General features: G+C 30.8%; 2 protein-coding genes across 4 annotated transcripts; both read right to left on the bottom strand.

Annotated features, from left to right (window-relative positions):
* Positions 1 to 8135: 8135 nt before the first annotated feature.
* On the bottom strand, positions 8136 to 10846 carry LOC107905634 (uncharacterized). Its single transcript, XM_016832329.2, has 3 exons — positions 9661 to 10846; positions 8643 to 8701; positions 8136 to 8545 (listed from the first exon to the last, which is right to left on the bottom strand). Exons 1-3 carry the CDS (start codon positions 9743 to 9745, stop codon positions 8357 to 8359), a joined length of 333 nt encoding a protein of 110 aa, XP_016687818.1. The 5' UTR covers positions 9746 to 10846; the 3' UTR covers positions 8136 to 8356.
* Positions 10847 to 12465: 1619 nt separating this feature from the next.
* LOC107905630 (PXMP2/4 family protein 4) lies at positions 12466 to 16649 on the bottom strand. Of its 3 annotated transcripts, none has more exons than XM_041094169.1 (6): positions 16285 to 16649; positions 15676 to 15898; positions 14959 to 15083; positions 13728 to 14856; positions 13248 to 13443; positions 12466 to 13035 (listed from the first exon to the last, which is right to left on the bottom strand). In XM_041094169.1, exons 1-4 carry the CDS (start codon positions 16609 to 16611, stop codon positions 14770 to 14772), a joined length of 762 nt encoding a protein of 253 aa, XP_040950103.1. In that variant the 5' UTR covers positions 16612 to 16649; the 3' UTR covers positions 12466 to 13035; positions 13248 to 13443; positions 13728 to 14769. The 3 variants fall into 3 exon arrangements, with proteins under 3 accessions (XP_040950103.1, XP_016687813.1, XP_016687815.1); XM_016832324.2 differs by having other exon boundaries at positions 12466 to 13029; XM_016832326.2 differs by having other exon boundaries at positions 12466 to 13029; positions 13728 to 14870; positions 16285 to 16648.
* Positions 16650 to 16717: the final 68 nt, after the last annotated feature.

Genomic DNA, 16717 nt, shown 5'->3' with positions numbered 1-16717 from the left:
TTTATTTTCTACCATAAAAATTTTACAATTCAACTATACTCATCAATGGAAAAACCCTAGCACTTTGATAACTTTTCAAATTAATCCCCGCGATAGCTAAATTAAGCTATTACGATCTCGAAAATATGAAAATTCCTAAAAATAGAACAAGAAAACAAACCCAATTAAGCCAAATAAGCTTGTTATCTTCAAGCTCTTCTAACTAGGGTTTCCATGTCTTTTTATTTGGGAAAGATGATATAAAATGATAGTATTTCTTTTTTAATTAAAATATCATCTTTTATTATTTCATCTTTCCAATTTAGTCATTTTCTTTATTTAATTTTCCATTGATGAATCATCATACTTATCTACTAACTCCTCTTAATGGTCTTTTTGTCATATAATGACCTCAAAATTTGAATTACATAGTTATTTGATACCTATAGCTAATTAGAACTCAACTTTTACATTTTTTGCAATTTGGTCATTTTATCAATTAAACATGTAATCGATAAAATTTTCTTAACAAAATTTTTACACGATATTCCTATCATACGATAGACCATAAAATAATTTTAAAATAAATTTTCTTTCGGACTTGAACTTGTGGTCCCCAAACCACTGTTCTGATTTTACTGAAAACGGGCTGTTATAGATTAAGTTACTAGGTGATTGTTGGTAACTATAATCAATTTATCAAACAACATTGAAATTCATCTTTATATCAATGAATCAAACCCTTGAATCAAATAGGTAATTTACTTTTGCTAGAGTTTCATATCATTGATTTCCGAGAAAGGACTGTATGAAATAGGAATATTATCTCTTTCCAATAGTTTTATGCCACAACAATAATTTCATCCTGAATTTTAGGATTTTAATTTGGATTTGATTTTTTTTTTCAGGTTGAATATGCTGAAATTCAAGATAAAAATGCTGATGTGGCATAAAACTATTGAAAAATGGGTACAAATGACATGATGTCACTGTTTTATATAATCTTTTCTCTTGATTTTCTCCGAAATTTTAACTATTTCTTTCTTTGCTTTTTCTAAATCTTAATTTTAATTTTAAAGTTTTTCTTAAAACTCACGTTATTTGTTTTAGTTGAAGGAATAAGATCATTAAAAGGGAAATTAAGATTTTCTAGTATATATATATATATAAACTTTCGCGACCCAAATTCCCCCAATCACATTACCCTTGAAAATCACACATTCACTTTACCTTTGAAAATCATGACTTGAACCAAACGTCCTTTAAGATTTGCCAAAAATTAAATAAACTTTAAGTGATTTGTTTACTAAATAAATTTTAAATAATTTTTTTATTTTTATTTATTAAACAAACCTTAAAAGATTTTTTTGTATTTTATAATTTTTTTTTCAAATATTTATTTTCATAATTAGAAATAAGTTAAATTTATAAAATACTACATAAAATAATAAATTAACTTGTACTTTTTATTTAACAAAAGAAAGACTTGAAAATAATATATACATATATATAAAAGGAAAATATAAGTTTATCTTTATAAATATTTATTATACTAATGGCAACTATTAAAATAAAATACTAATAACATTGCGTTAAGTATTAACATAAAAATAAGATTTAATAGTAAAATTTATTCAAAAATGAAACTTTAGTGGCAAATTTAATAATAAAAAAAGTAAAGTGGTGGAATTTGTATAAAATTAAAGTATAGTTTTAAATTTACCTTTAATTAGTATAGTTCACTCACACTTTGCGTTAAATTGATTATTTGTTTTTGTCAAATCATAGAGTAAAAATTTGAAAATTAAATATATTCTAAGCAAAGTTTTTAGAACCAAAACGGTGTTTAAACTAGTTATATCATTGGTTCATATGGTTCGATTAAATAAATAATTAAAAACATAAAAATAAAATTATTTAAAAAAAATAATTCAAATGGTTTTTTAGCATAGTTCTACCAATTTATACCAGTTCGCAGATCAATCAATCTGATGTCTCTCTCCGACGTAGTACCTCGGGTGGTTCAATCGATTCAAACAACCATGACTCTAAGTCTCTATAATTCGTACATTTGGAATTTCGTCCTCCATATTTTATTTTCAAAAATTTAATCTCTCAACTTTATGGATTTAAAAATTCGTTTTTAAATTATATATAACCACATAATGTTTTAATTGAAAATTTAATTATATGAACTATTTGAATTAATAAATAAAATTATAAAAATATAGAGATTAAATTAGGTTAGAAATTAAAATATAAATATTTAAATTTAAATTTAAACATATAAAAATTAAAAATTAACTATTTTTCATTAAAAAAAAGACAAAGTGGCTAGTAGGTGCATGTGTCTTAAGGGGAAAGCGTACATTCCTTTAATATATAGGTATAGATTAAAGAATGTAATGGGAAAGAGTAATCAAAGTAGTCACAATTTCATCTTAATTTTTGTATATAAAATATTTTTCGATACTTGCATAAAAGGATGGAGCTAAGCCAATTTAACTAAACCTCATAAAAATATAATAACTGAATATGTAAATACTCCTATATCAAAAATTCCAGGAAACAATTTTCTCTCCAAATAAATAATTCCAACAAAGGAAGCTGTTGAAATTTTTGAAGTTAACTAAATGTATTTTGATTTCACAAACAATAATTAACGAATATATTTATAATATAAAATTTAAATAAGTGCATTTTTAATATTTTATATAAAATATAAACTCTCATTTATGTGTATTTTTAAATAACTTATATATAAAAAACACAAAAACACTATCGTAATAATATAATTTATTTTTATATAAATAAAGATTTTTAGTTATTTCTCAATTAAGTTGGTACTCGATTAATGAGTAATACCACCTCGACGGGGCTTAATAATATAGATATAGATTCTACTATATTTATTAAAAGTTTATATAAAAACCAAATTAAGATTTGGTTGAAATGATGAGGTTGAAGGTTTAAAAACTACGGTGTCTTCGGTTCAATTTTTATTATATGATTTTTTTATGGATTTTATATAAAAATATAAAAAAACACCTTCATAATAATATAACTTGTGTTATAGAAAGTCTTTTTTTTTTTTCATTTTCCAACTCTTTTGGCATTTGATTGACTCGTGAGATGAAATCAATTATGAGCTTAAATAATAATGTAGATATAGATCATGCATTATTAGATTTATCTTTTAAAAAATTTAAATGTTACATATTCTGTAATTGTAATATATGGTAATATTTAAATCTTTGACTAAGTTTATTTTATGAGACAACTAGATGAAGAGTCAATTGGAAAATGACAAAAAAATCATACTTTTTACAAAATAAATTATATTATTACAATAATATTTTTATATAAAATTAATAAAAAATAGCATAAGATTTATTTTTATATTAATTTTTAATAAATATACATTTTTACTAAAAAAAATTACCCACTTCATGGGTGGAACAATCTAATTATCATTAATATTTTTGATTGAGTTAATCTCACTAATTAATTAGACATCAACTCAATTTTTTTCAAAGAAAGAGATTTTTACACAAGAGGAATAATTCATTATTAAATTATATGAGAAATTTAATATTTTTTAAAAATAAAAAATAGTTTTTTTTTCAATTTTTATTAGTAATTATTTATGATTTTTCTATTTCTTTATCAATAATTTTATTTTTTTTAAAGTCCTTAGTTATAAATTTTAATATTGTCTTTATTTTCTTACAGGGTTGATATAGCACTAGTGTAAATTATTCAATTATTTTCATCCTTTTTAACTTACGTATAAAAAAAATGTTGAAAAATTAGGTATTGAAAATTTAAATATTAAATTTAAGTTGTAAAATTGGTTGACATGTTATTTGAAATTAATTATGGAATATAATTAAATTTTTTAATAAGTATAAATTTTAAAGTATTAAAAAAATATATTCTACATTTTATTCTCAATTTTTAAACATTTCACCTTACTCCAAACAAAAATCAAAATTTAAAATAATAAAATAATATAAATTTAAACATATATTAATATAATATTAATATATTAAATAATCATTATAAAATTAATCACATAAATATAACTAATCTAACAAAATTCTATATTTAGATATTATTTAAGTAAATTCTTGTTGTACTTACTACCAAATAGGGGTGAACATTCGATTGAGTCGAGTAAAAAAATTTCGAGTTAGTTGAGTTGATGAATCCTGTTTTAGCAATCGAACTCAATTTGAGTCGAATCGAGTAAAAAAGTTTCGAGTCAAGTTGAGTTAAGCTATTGAATCATATTATTTATACTCAATGTTGCGTGAAATACAAAATTATTTAACTACATAAGTAAGGCTGATGGGTAAACATTTATCAAAACGATGTAGTTTTGTCTTTTCTTATTCGGATTTTCAGATAACTCGAGTTGTGTAATTCATATTCGAGTTAAATTGAATTTTTTTATTTTTTATTCGAGTTGGTCCGAATAACTCGATTAACTCAAACTACTTAATTTAAAATTTAAATTTTTTATTGAATTTTTTAATCGAATCGGATTTTGCTCACCCCTACTACCAAAGGCATAGAATCAAACTTTCTTTTTCTTCTTCTTCTACTCTTTAGCTATTTCTTTGCCTTTGTCCCCAACTTGTTAATCTTTTCTCTTCTCTTTTTCTTCATTTTCATATCAAATATACAAGATTTATTTATCAAAATTATAATCAAATGCCATATCTATACTATTTAAATAAAACTAACATGAAATCCATGTAAAACTTATCATTCTTACCTTGATCTGTTGTAATCAAACCCTAATTTTTATTTTCTCTCTTTTCCAAGACAACTACAAAACTATCATAACAACTAGGTTTCTCTTTTTAATTTCACTAAATATTTATGAAAGAAATTGGAGGAATAAAGCTTGGAAGGCTTGAAATTAAATGGTGAAAAGGACCAAAATGAATAAAACTAAAACTTTGGTTGTTCATGAAATAAGTGACATGTGGGAGAAAAGATGAATAAATGTGAATGTTATCATCTTTTCTACATTATTGTAAAATTAAATCTATTAATTTAATAATTAAAAATAATAAATATTAAAATATTTCCACCAATCATGCTTTTACACCAATTTAGTCCTTAATCATTATTCTTTCCATAATTATCTAAATTGAGTATTGACCATTTAATCCCTTAACTTTCTCTACAATACTATTCATGTGTCATATTTTCTTTTGGTAAAAATTCACCTTTAGTGGCTCCTCATTTTTTCTTTCAATTCAATCTAATCATTCTATCTCTTAATTTTCTCACTTTTATCTCAACACTTTTCACTCTCTTACAATCTAGTCAATACTCCGAATTTATTTCTCATAGTATATGATTCTTTTCAATTACCTTGAATATCTTTCTTCACCTTCTACTAACGCTTATGATTTCTATTTTATAACCTTCTCAAATTCTAACTTATTTACTCTCAAGTTAACATTGTTCTCGACTTAAGGGTATTGAAGATGTTACAATAATGTATTTTTATAATTAAATTTTAAATAAAAATATACCTAAAATTATTTAATTGAAATTGAAATTGAAATTGAATTAAACCATTAAACTAAAAAGACAATCCAACTCACAATGAGGTGTAAAAAAATGTAATTGAAATCAATATTTATTTAAAAAATATTCACATATTAACCAAAAAAAAAGACTTGTCTAGGTGCATCTTAAAGGGAAAGTCACAATCATATATCCCAATTATGCTGTAATCTTAGTGCTATATCCCTACTACCCACAAATGACCATTAAGCTCAACATGTCTGTACTAGGAAGCATAATCATTTTAATTTATTAACAGTTGTGCATTAAATCAGACTCATAAAGCAGAGGCGATTTCCCGTCCCCTAAAATGAAAATTTTTTATTTAAGCTATTTAATTTTTTTAAAAAAATTTAAATTAGTAAAGGTAAAATTGTACTTTGCCCTCTTAAAATTATAAAAATTCGATTTAATTCTTTAAAAATTATAACGATATAGACCATAAAAAATTAAAATTTCATTCGGCCCCTTAAAATTTTGTTCTGGCTTCGTCCTGTCATAAAACATTTATTTAAGCAATGAATCCATTTTTTTTCTCGGTGATCCTCAAGTTTTGTTCAATGCATCACCCAAGGAATCTGTCGTGAACAAATTTGATTCATGAAGTACACAAAGAGAAAAAAGAAGACGACCTAAATTTCCCAAAATTCCACAAATCATAATCACAATATTTTGGGACACCAAAAACAAGCTTCCATTAAATTCCATCAAAGGACCATCTCCATAAAAGGATCCCAATTTCATACAAATCTGATCAGAGTAGTCTGTTTGTCTAATTGATCACTATGTCGGCTGTTATCATATCATGGCTTTTACCTTTGCTTAATGAAGCTATTGCTTGCAGCAGACGCAACAAAAATATTTGTTCCCCCGCTGAAGAAATAGGATTTCTTTTTTGAATACATGAATGACAAGCACTGTATAATTGGTATTAAAGTTATCCCATTGTCAAGGTTGTGTGAGTCAGAGAATCGGGGTTACAGTTGGTTGATGAGAATTATGCGATGAATTTTTCTAAATGTTTGATATTTGAGTTGTAATTTCTTCTTTACCAAAAAAATAAGTTATTCCCCCACTGGTTTTCTCTCCATGGTAAATAAGTGAGAGATTAACAGTTTCTCCAGCTGTATTTAAGGGTGGACATTTGGTTAAATCGAATGAAAAGATTTCGAGTTAATCGAGTTGACGAATCATATTTTATCATCCTAACTCGATTTGAAATTTTCTCGAATCAAGTTGAATGATATGGAATTCGAATCGAATCAAATATATTTTTCAAATTAAATAAAAAAATAACTTTGGGTCATTATAGTCACTGCCATCTACCATAATCAAATTTGCCCACAGTAATCAAATTTGTTATTAACTTTCATCCCTTCTTAATTTATTTATTAATTTTTTATATATGTGTTAGCTTCTTTCTTTGCTTAGTTGCTTCAATTATCTATTGATTCTTGTCGCCTTCTATTTTGAAAATAAAAATATATATTAAATGTAAAAATGTGATTTTTTTAATAAAAGTTATTTTAAAGATAAAATGTGAAATTTATACGAATAAAATTTTTTAACATGAATATTTTATGACATCATCAATAATTTAATTTTAACAGAAATTGATAAAAATTTAGCATGATTAAACAATTCAATAAATAAAATTTAATTCAATAATATAAATAGTAGATATAAATTTGAAAAAAAAAGTTTTTGGGGTTTGAGAGAAATAAAAGCTTTGGGCGAAAACAAGAGGAAAAAATTTTGGAGGGTTTGGGGAAAGTAAAAGTCTTAAGATGAAAGTAAAAGGAATATTTTGAGGGATTTAGGGGGAAGTAAAAGTTTTGGGGATAAAATAAAAGGCTGGGGATTTGGGGGAAGTAAAAGCTTTGGGAGAGAAGTAAAAAAATTTCGAAGGTTTGGGGAAGTAAAATTTTTGAGAGAAAATAAAAAGATTTGAGGGGGGGGGGTTGAGGGGAAGGGAAGTAAAAGAGTTTGTCATTTGGTTTATTTCAATTATTCGAATTCAAAAATTTAATTCAATTTGAACACAAAATTCAAAAAAAAAGTTGAGTTAATTCAATTAGCTCGATTAATTTAATTTAACTAATTTGAAACTCAATTTCTTTTCACTTTTACGAGCCGAATCAAATTTTGCTCACCCGTTGAACCACCATTTACTACAAAACCAGTCAAGCAAAAACAAACTGGTTTTGCATTAAACCATGCTGGATGGGGAAGCCAATCAACATGTCATTGTAATCAAAGTAACTAATCCATTTTCAAGTAACGTTTTCAAACTCTATCACATGGTAGTTGAAGCAAAATGGGCAGGATAAATGAGCTAGCTTTCTTCGGTCCCATTGCTTTGGTGATTATGATATCTCCTCTACCCCTTTCCATAAGGCATAGATAACCAAAGGAAAGGGGACCAAATGAAAGCAGTCGCTTTCACAAACTCTTTTTATCATGACCCTTCTGTGTGTTTCATTAAGCTGCTGGGGTCATGAAAGAAATTGGCACTTCAGCTATGAATTTTATGATGATTGCTGGGTTTGGAGATCAAGGGTTTGATGATATGAAGGAAAACCAATACAAATGGCAATCAAATTAACTTAAAAGAAGTGATATTCAGGATACAAGGCCAATGCCAAACAGATTCAACACAAACATAAGCTGCATACATATAGGCAACTTGAAGTTATTGAATAGACGGGATTCAGAGAACAAAGCTGGTTAAAACATGAGGTACGATACAGATATTACATTGGCATGTTCTTCAGAAGATTTTTTTGGATGGCTAAGTGGAACCACCAATTTTGGGATGATCTGGAGGTGAGGGTTTTGGGATGTAGGGAATAAGAGGAGTACCATGCTCAATAGGACCAGGTTTTATGGATGCTTTGGAGCTTGGAACTGGATCAATAGGATCGTAATCATCCACATCCACATTGCTCCTCTTTTCATTGCTTGGACTGTATCCACTCCCCTGCAAATTTCAGATGAGAAAATGTCTCAAAATCCGGAAACGAAAGAAAAGGGTTCTCTTTGCAGATTGTGGCCATGCATGTAGTGAATGTGTATACCTTCAGCTTTCTACTTGTTTCACTCATACTCGTACCATCAACATGCTGCAAATCCATACCTGACATTTAAGAAGCTGGTCACTATTAAACATGTAATAATGATTGATTACAACAGTGACATGTATCTGGTTGCTGCTATTTAACTTGATTTACTAACGTCATGCATTTACTTTTTAACATGCAAAACCGCAATTTTAAGCTACATCATTTTATTGGCATGATTTAGATATGGGCCAACCAAAGCCTGCAATTTGATCAACTAGTTATAAATACGATTGAAATAGATCACTAAAATTATTTATTTAAACCCAAAGAATGAAGATCCAAAACAAATCTCTGTAAAAGACAGCTTGAGAATTGAGACGGTTGACCGAAATTATTAACCTTTTTCTTCTTTGAAGGTAACAAAATTATTGACACTACAAACTTATATAACAAGAAATAGCATGCAGTGAGGTCATTTAATTCTTTAAATAGCAACGAGCCATGTGCAGTTTACCAGAGTTGTAGATTGAAGGTTCATTGTTTATGGACTAAACAATCAACATCTCAAATATAATTGCACAAAAGAAAAGTTAAACTTAAGTTTTTGGTTTGTTGTATTTTGAATTTTATTTTTATTTTCTTTTCCCATTTCAAAAACATAAACCCAATTATTTACATTATTAAAATTAATTTAAATTTATTGGCAATTGATATTGTAATGAATTTAAATTTAATACAAAAATTTTAACCATTTAACTTATATTTTTAAATCTTCTAAATTTCTTTAAAAACAAAAGTTTAATACATTTCAAATGTAGGTAGTGGTAGCTAGAGAGTGCTTTTGATAAGATCAGTCAGATCATTAACAGATAAATAATGTTAAGAAGCTGCATTAACTATAACACTTAAGCCATCTTCCAATGCAGCTATTACCCGAATTCCAGTAATGAAAACAAACACAGGAATTTTGTCTTGATGGTTATGTAGGCCAATTAACAGAAGAGAAATGAACTAGTACGAGGTAAAACATTACCAGGAATGGAGGAGCTGCTGAAGGCAAAGACGAACAAAGCTGTCCCGATCACAAAGAAGAAAACCCAAATCCCAGGAACCTTCATAATGCCAGTGTTATTGGCAGATGAATTGATGAGTCCCCCTCCGAACAAAGAGTTGATTTTTCCCAACTACAATTACACCCTGGAAAAAATGCCTTTTATGCAGCAACTGAGTCAGCGCATGAAACTATTTTCCAGCCACCAAAATATATTTAAAGACAATAAAAAAAATGGAATCCAGCTTTCGTCACCCCCAAAATGGAGCAACTTCAAACAAAGTCGACCGGAAAATCCGTGGAGATAAGGCAATGAAGAAAGGTGGCTAGTAACTATGTCTCTAGTGCCTAAGGGCGGCCCATGCCATGCCTTTGAGGCTTTGAACATGCAGTGTGCTTGATAATATAAAAAATATATAATGTAAAAAAGTTTGGAACTTTAATGGTGGGGTAAGTGAAATAATAAAAGAAGGCATGTGAGTTTCATTGTCTGATCTCTCATGGCTGTAGGGATGCAGAAAAGGAGTAAATGCCATTGATTTATGCATGGGAGGGAACAGTGTCATTGTGAGAAATGAATGAAGACATCAATGCGGTAAAACAAAAAACAAAAAATGTTTGCTGGGAACGCGAGCCATTCGCCACGTACGGTCGTGTCTCGGAAACCCTTTTTAGCATTTGTTTTGAGCCAATTGCCGTGCACTTTGGTTTCTCTGTTACACACCTCATCGTTTGCTTGCTTTCTCTCAGACATAGATGGATTCGCCATAGCCCTAATGAAAATTAGGGAAGCAAATAGAGTTGCAGAGAAGTTGTAGCTCAATTGATATAGCGTTGGCTTCGCGTATGCCGAGAGGCACGGCGTTGGATTTCCCGCACTCCATTAAATATTACTACTGCAATACTACCGATTAAACACTTACCAACCATTAAAGCTCAGGGGGAAGAATAGTGACCGCCAGTTTTGAAACAACCCTTTATAACAATCGGTGGCTTGTGGAAGAATGGAGGTGATAAGCGTGAAAAGTGACGATTTTGTCTACAGGTGTTGCTGTAAGTTAATAACTAAAAAGGCTGCCTGCCAGCTTTTGGTAATAATTAACTTTAGTTGTACGCATGCAAGGGCAACAAGACGCAGCCAAGGAGTAAAAGCTTACTCTAAAAATGGACGCCACCAAAGCAGTACTGAAATTAGGACTAAAATAGGATTCGATATTTCATTATTGATAAGCTGCGAAGCACTTGGGAGTAACATAGAGTCTTTAAGTTTGAAATAGAAATGCCTTCGTTATATCTAGCAACAATTTACTCTCCTAACTGAAAGAAGCTTTGTGGTCCAGCCGCAGCCAGTAAAGTGGGTCTGTGTCCCGGGGGATTAGGCCTGTTTAGTTATTGGAATATCTAGGACTCAAGAGTAGGAAAAGGAGCTTTACCATCCAATAGGTGGAAAAAGATGGTTTTAAGCCCATCTTCATTTTTTAAAAGAGAGACTGGACTGGACCATCTCTTTTTTCACCTGCAATTTCTAAAGAGGCATCTGGCAGCAGGTACTGGGCCTACGTTGAATAACAAGACAAGTGAGATTTGATGCTAGAGTTCGAATGGCGAACAATATTCCATCTAAATGGTAAAACCGCTAATAATAAAATTTTGGAAGATTGATCGTAATTTAGAGGGTGTATTGGTTGGGTTCGGCTTTTGGAAATCAAAACCGTATACAATAAAAATTAAAATATTTAATTTGGTCCTAAAAAATTTTGATAGTGTAAGTCTTAATTTTTTCACAACAATCATAATCCATGTTCTAGATTCATTTATACATTTATAAAGTGAATTATATAATTAAATTAATATCATAGCAATCAATAAAAATATTTAAAAAATTATTTTAAATTAAGCTATAAAGTCGTTAAATCATTCAAAGTTTTTAAAACTAAAGTTAATACATAAACCATTAGTATACGTAATGTTTTTCTGTGTCATTTTTTTGAATTAGTTTAATTAATTATAATTGAGTGATTACACTATGACATATAATTGATTAAAAACATATATGATTGTGAAAAGTTGTTTTATTTTATAAATAAAATATTATAAATTTTAATAAACTATTTTTCTAAAATTTAAATTATGCTTATGCTTATAATTATTATATTAAAAAAATGATTCACTTTCTCTAATATAATTACAATCTTTTTATCAAATATTTTTGTAACTATTTTTTATGATCATATCTAGTTAATAATAATAATAATAATAATAGAGTTAAATGAATTAGTCTATATAAATATTGAAATGATCAATTTATAGATAAAACGGGTTTCATGTGAAAAATCAAATCCAAATTGAATTGTGCGATTTTAATAATACACCAACCTAAAATCAAATAAATCAAATCCAAATTGAATTATGTAATTTAAATAATATACCAACCTAAAATCAAATTAAATACATTGATTTAAATCGATTTTTGGATTTTCTTAGTTTCTTTGTTAAGCCCTAATTGGAATGCATCAATATACTTGGCGTGAAGAGCAACAAACAGCAAGATTTTCTATCAAAATGAGCTAAAGTTGTAACGCTTTGGTTGATCCAAATTCGTTCTATTCTGACCCAGTGTCTCCATAATCTTAGCAGATATGTAGTGAAGTATGGACTTTGTGATGATTGGAAGCTTGAATTCAGAGCTTAGTATTTGATTTGGAATTTTAAAATCAACATGTGGAAAACGAAATATATGTAAAAAAAAAGAAAAGAAGAATCACAAGGAAAGTCAACAACAACCAATTGCCAAATCATAGATGAACCATGTTTTTTTCCTCAGCAAATTTTCGTGAAAACATCAAATACGTAAAACATGGCACTGGCAGCATGTTTTAAAGGACAACAGAAAACACATATACCGAAGTATATATATAGTTTATGACAAAGTACGAGATAGAGAACGCAATCACTTGGCAGGCAGCTGATATATACAAATAGTTGGTATATAGAAAAAGAGGGAATAGGAGCAATCTTATAAAACCAATCCCTCCTTATTTCCTCTCTTGTTTGGACCGATACGATGGGAAAAAAACCCTTTCTAACCAGGGATATACACACAGAGAGAGGGGATGAAATAATAATAAAGAATTGACTGAAACCCTGAAAGGAAAAGTAATGCCCATGTTCATGAGAAGCAGCGACGATGAAAAGGAGACCTTCTCCACTGAAAGCATTTTGTCAATCGTCGCTTTTTGCATCTTTTGGGGGATTCACCCATTTCTATTTCGGATCTCCTCAGCAACTCCCACATCACATGCACATCCCCGTATTCACACGAGCTTACTTCCTTTTGCAGCTTCAACAGCCCTGTTCCTTCCCCCAACAAATATGGCTAATTGAGTATAATCACTTCAATCATTTTAAAGGAAGTACGGGTCATTGTCATTAACATTTCAGTTATAGGAAAAAACTTTCAAAAAAAAGAAAAACTAAAGAGAAAAGGAGACCTTTCTTGATCTCAGCCTTGCTAAAATCATCAAATTGGCGACGAGTTAGAATTAAGACGGTTGAGAGTTGAGACTTACCGCTTTTACGAACCCCGAGGCGTGTGGCGAGACCGGTCCAAACTCTACGCATTCCGTTCGACATTTTATCAACAAAATTCATTTTTCTACCTGCTGAAAATTTCCTTCTTCTCGTTGAGAGGAGAGCGGATGAGAGAAAGGGTGAAACTAAAAGAAGGAAAAAAAGTGAAAAAAAGAGAGAAGATTCTAAATAACCCTGCAACCAAATTCACCAAAATATTAAATCAGAAAATTACTGATTGAAGTAAGAAAAAATTTTAAAAAGAGATGTTATTGAAATACTTCTCTCGTTCTCTACTTTCTCCTTTTCTTTCTAGTTCTTCTTTTGCTTTCGTTCTCTTTCTTTCTTTTTTATTTTATTCGCTCCTCTGCGAAAACTCCTAAGTTCGTGCTCTGTATTTTAATGGCTTCCCTTAACAAAAAAAAAAAACCCGGATGACACAATCATTGTCTTTGTGATTGCCACGTGGCACTTCCTACCTGTTTGAGAACTGTGTTGGGATTCAATGCCTTTGGCGCGTTCGACCGAGACGGTTATTCTGGTATACTATTTGACGCCCTGGTGCCTTCCTGTCTCCCACGTGGAGGTTTAATTGGTTGTGCGTCTTTGAGATTGCACAGGCACGTGAGGATATCATTTCGGTTGTTGAGACGTTTGGACCTTCCAAGGTTTGAGCGGGGAGAGGGTATTTGGCGAACGCTTCGGCCTTGGCGCGTGGCTCTAATTAAATGGAGTTCGGGCCGAATCAATAGGCCCGACTCTCGTCGCTTTGACCGCATAGGTTCAAAGAGGGAGACAAATAAGGAAAACAGAACACGTCTGCGCTTGTATATGTTCAAAGATTGAGTTACGTGTCGCTCCAACAGTGGTTTGTCGGGAACGAGAAAAACGTGGCGCTGCTAAAATAAAATTAATTATACATAAACACGAACGAAATATATACACAAATCAATATCTTTCATCATTTTTCGCACATTTCTCTCAGTTTGATATTTTATAAATAAAAAATACGTAATCATTGAATCAAATTTTCAGCAATATATTGAACTGATATGAACTATTGCTTTCTAGCAAGAACTTAATACTAATATAGTAATTAAAGATTTCAGGAAAGAAACAAGTGGAAAAGACAAATCAGTCTATTTCTCTCTCCAGTTACTATTTTTGTTGTCATAAATATGTTATAGTGAATGATGATTTAGTGTATACGCACAGGTTTGATTGGATCCGTACAACTGGACCAACTAAAGACGCAAACACCCAAAATCAAATCCCATGTCTCATCTCTTTTATGCAACCAATTCCAGCATGGAATATAATTAATAATTAAATAAAAATGATCTTTAATATAAAACTAAAAGATGGAGATCCGATATACAATTCTATCTCTGCAGAGCTAGAGGCACGGTTACAAGAAATATTCAATACTAAAGGTTGCTTTTCAATTGTTTCATGTCTTCCAGGAAGAATTCCAGCTTAAGAATTAATTTGAGTAAACTGAAAGAATTAAGTACCAAGCACTCAAGTCAAAAGCCCCACTACTCGATGCTCACTTTGTTTAAGCTTGCCATGTACGTCAAATAGATTGTCCATATGTAGGAACAAGAACTGTTCATTAGAGGCTGCCACAAAATGTTAGCAAAGGCACTAGTCACAGCAATTGGATATGAGAAAACTCCAAAAGTATAGCAGGAAGTAACACAAATATACCTGGAGATGAACAGGTACAAACTTGTACGTAACAAAATCACAGGTTGGCCAGAACATAGCACCGCTTATCAATGTCGGGAGGAGGTCACGCTTCAGTCTAGCTGCAATCTCTTCAGCATTTTCACCTGATTTCAGAACCACAATAAGAAGTCAGAGAGTAAGTCTAACACGATGGCCAACACCGCACAACCAGAGACTTGGTTATACACAATGAGTACAATTTAAGAACCAGGGCTTCATCTTTGAATCCCTTGTGATAGCAATAAGTTTCGGAGGATAGGTTTAACTTCTGAAGCTAGCCAATAAAAGACCAAAACAAGAACAAGGCCCCATTAGAAACGTAATCAAATGAATGGTTAGAAAGCCAAGCAAAAATGGTAACTTCACAGAGCATGCCAGTAGGCAAAAAAGCAAAGCTTGATACATGATGCCTAACTAGAGATCTAAAAAAGCCTACAAGGTACAAGCGACAAACTGACAACAGTTCATCCAAGAAGGGGTCTCAAGTTTTCAGCTAAAGGGAATTTCTGAAATAATGCTGATTAGATACCTTCGCAATGTCACCTTCTGAACTCCACAAGGACCATAATAAGTCCCGACCAAGCAGAGATATTGAAATACAGGATAATAGAGAGTCCCAACATTGCAGTAATATGTCTATTTCCTTGAAGAAAAAGAATAGTTGTGGGGGTGGGGGTGGAGGGGGGGATCTTTCACCTTGTAAAGCTGCATTGTAGGAGAAGAAAACAGTAGTGACCAAAGGTCCAAAGACAGCCTGCCCCAGAAACATTTTCTTGAAGGTAGTCAGCATATCTCGTTTAGGCAAAGCTTTTGACAATAAGTTAAACCAAAGATGCTGTGATGGCCCCAAGAGAAGCAATCCATATCCAGCCATCCGTAATGTCCGAATCGAGTCATAACTAGAAGCTGATGTGATCATCTAACCAAAGATGTTATACATATGAGAAGGAAACATTATTATGGTAAATCAACGGATCAAACAATAGCATCACAGAAATGAAGATGTAAAAACCATTTGGAAGTTAACTTAAAAGTTAAAAGGATAATTCAACAAAAGATAAGAATTGCGTTGTTGCAAAGCAATTCTTTCCCTTAATGTGTAACGATTGTAAATGCAAACATCAAAGAAACACCTAGAATTCAATAGAACTAGGCCAAGAGACATACTTTCGAGTAATTTAACATCACTTTCTCAAAACAAAAGGCTCCTATTTCTACCAAAACCGATCAAATTGAGAACATCCCAGACCCTTGTTTGCATAATTGAGAATTGGATTGAGGGAAAACGAAAATATATAGACTTACCTGTGAAGTAAAATCAGCAGCGGCAAAGATAAGGGAAGTTGTGACAGATTTTGTAATAATAGGATTGGATTCGAGCTTCGCTAAATACCATCCCAAAAACCCAACCTTTGACGACGATGAGGAGGTCGAAAAAGAACGCAGTGGATGAGACCCTTTGCAACTTGCAAGTTTATTAGGGGAGGAGAAAGAGTAAAATCCCCGCCTTTGGGTCGTGAGAGAAGCTTCGTTGAAGGTTTTGCCATGGAAGAGCGAATGGGTATCGGAAGAGAGTCGAAGGAGGCAGCGGTTGCTTAAGCTTTTGAGAGTGTTGCCGCTACTGCTCCCCATTTCTGGAACGCGCTCTACAACTGACGGGACAGCCTGGTCCGATGTTGTGATCTAGCAATAAAGGGCCCATTAACCCCATATCTCTAATGGGCTTTGGTCCCTTTCT

Source organism: Gossypium hirsutum, chromosome D05, assembly GCF_007990345.1.
Source record: "Gossypium hirsutum isolate 1008001.06 chromosome D05, Gossypium_hirsutum_v2.1, whole genome shotgun sequence".
NCBI lineage: Eukaryota > Viridiplantae > Streptophyta > Magnoliopsida > Malvales > Malvaceae > Gossypium > Gossypium hirsutum.
Note: the sequence above shows the minus strand (reverse complement) of the source record. Positions and strands in the feature narration are given on the sequence as shown.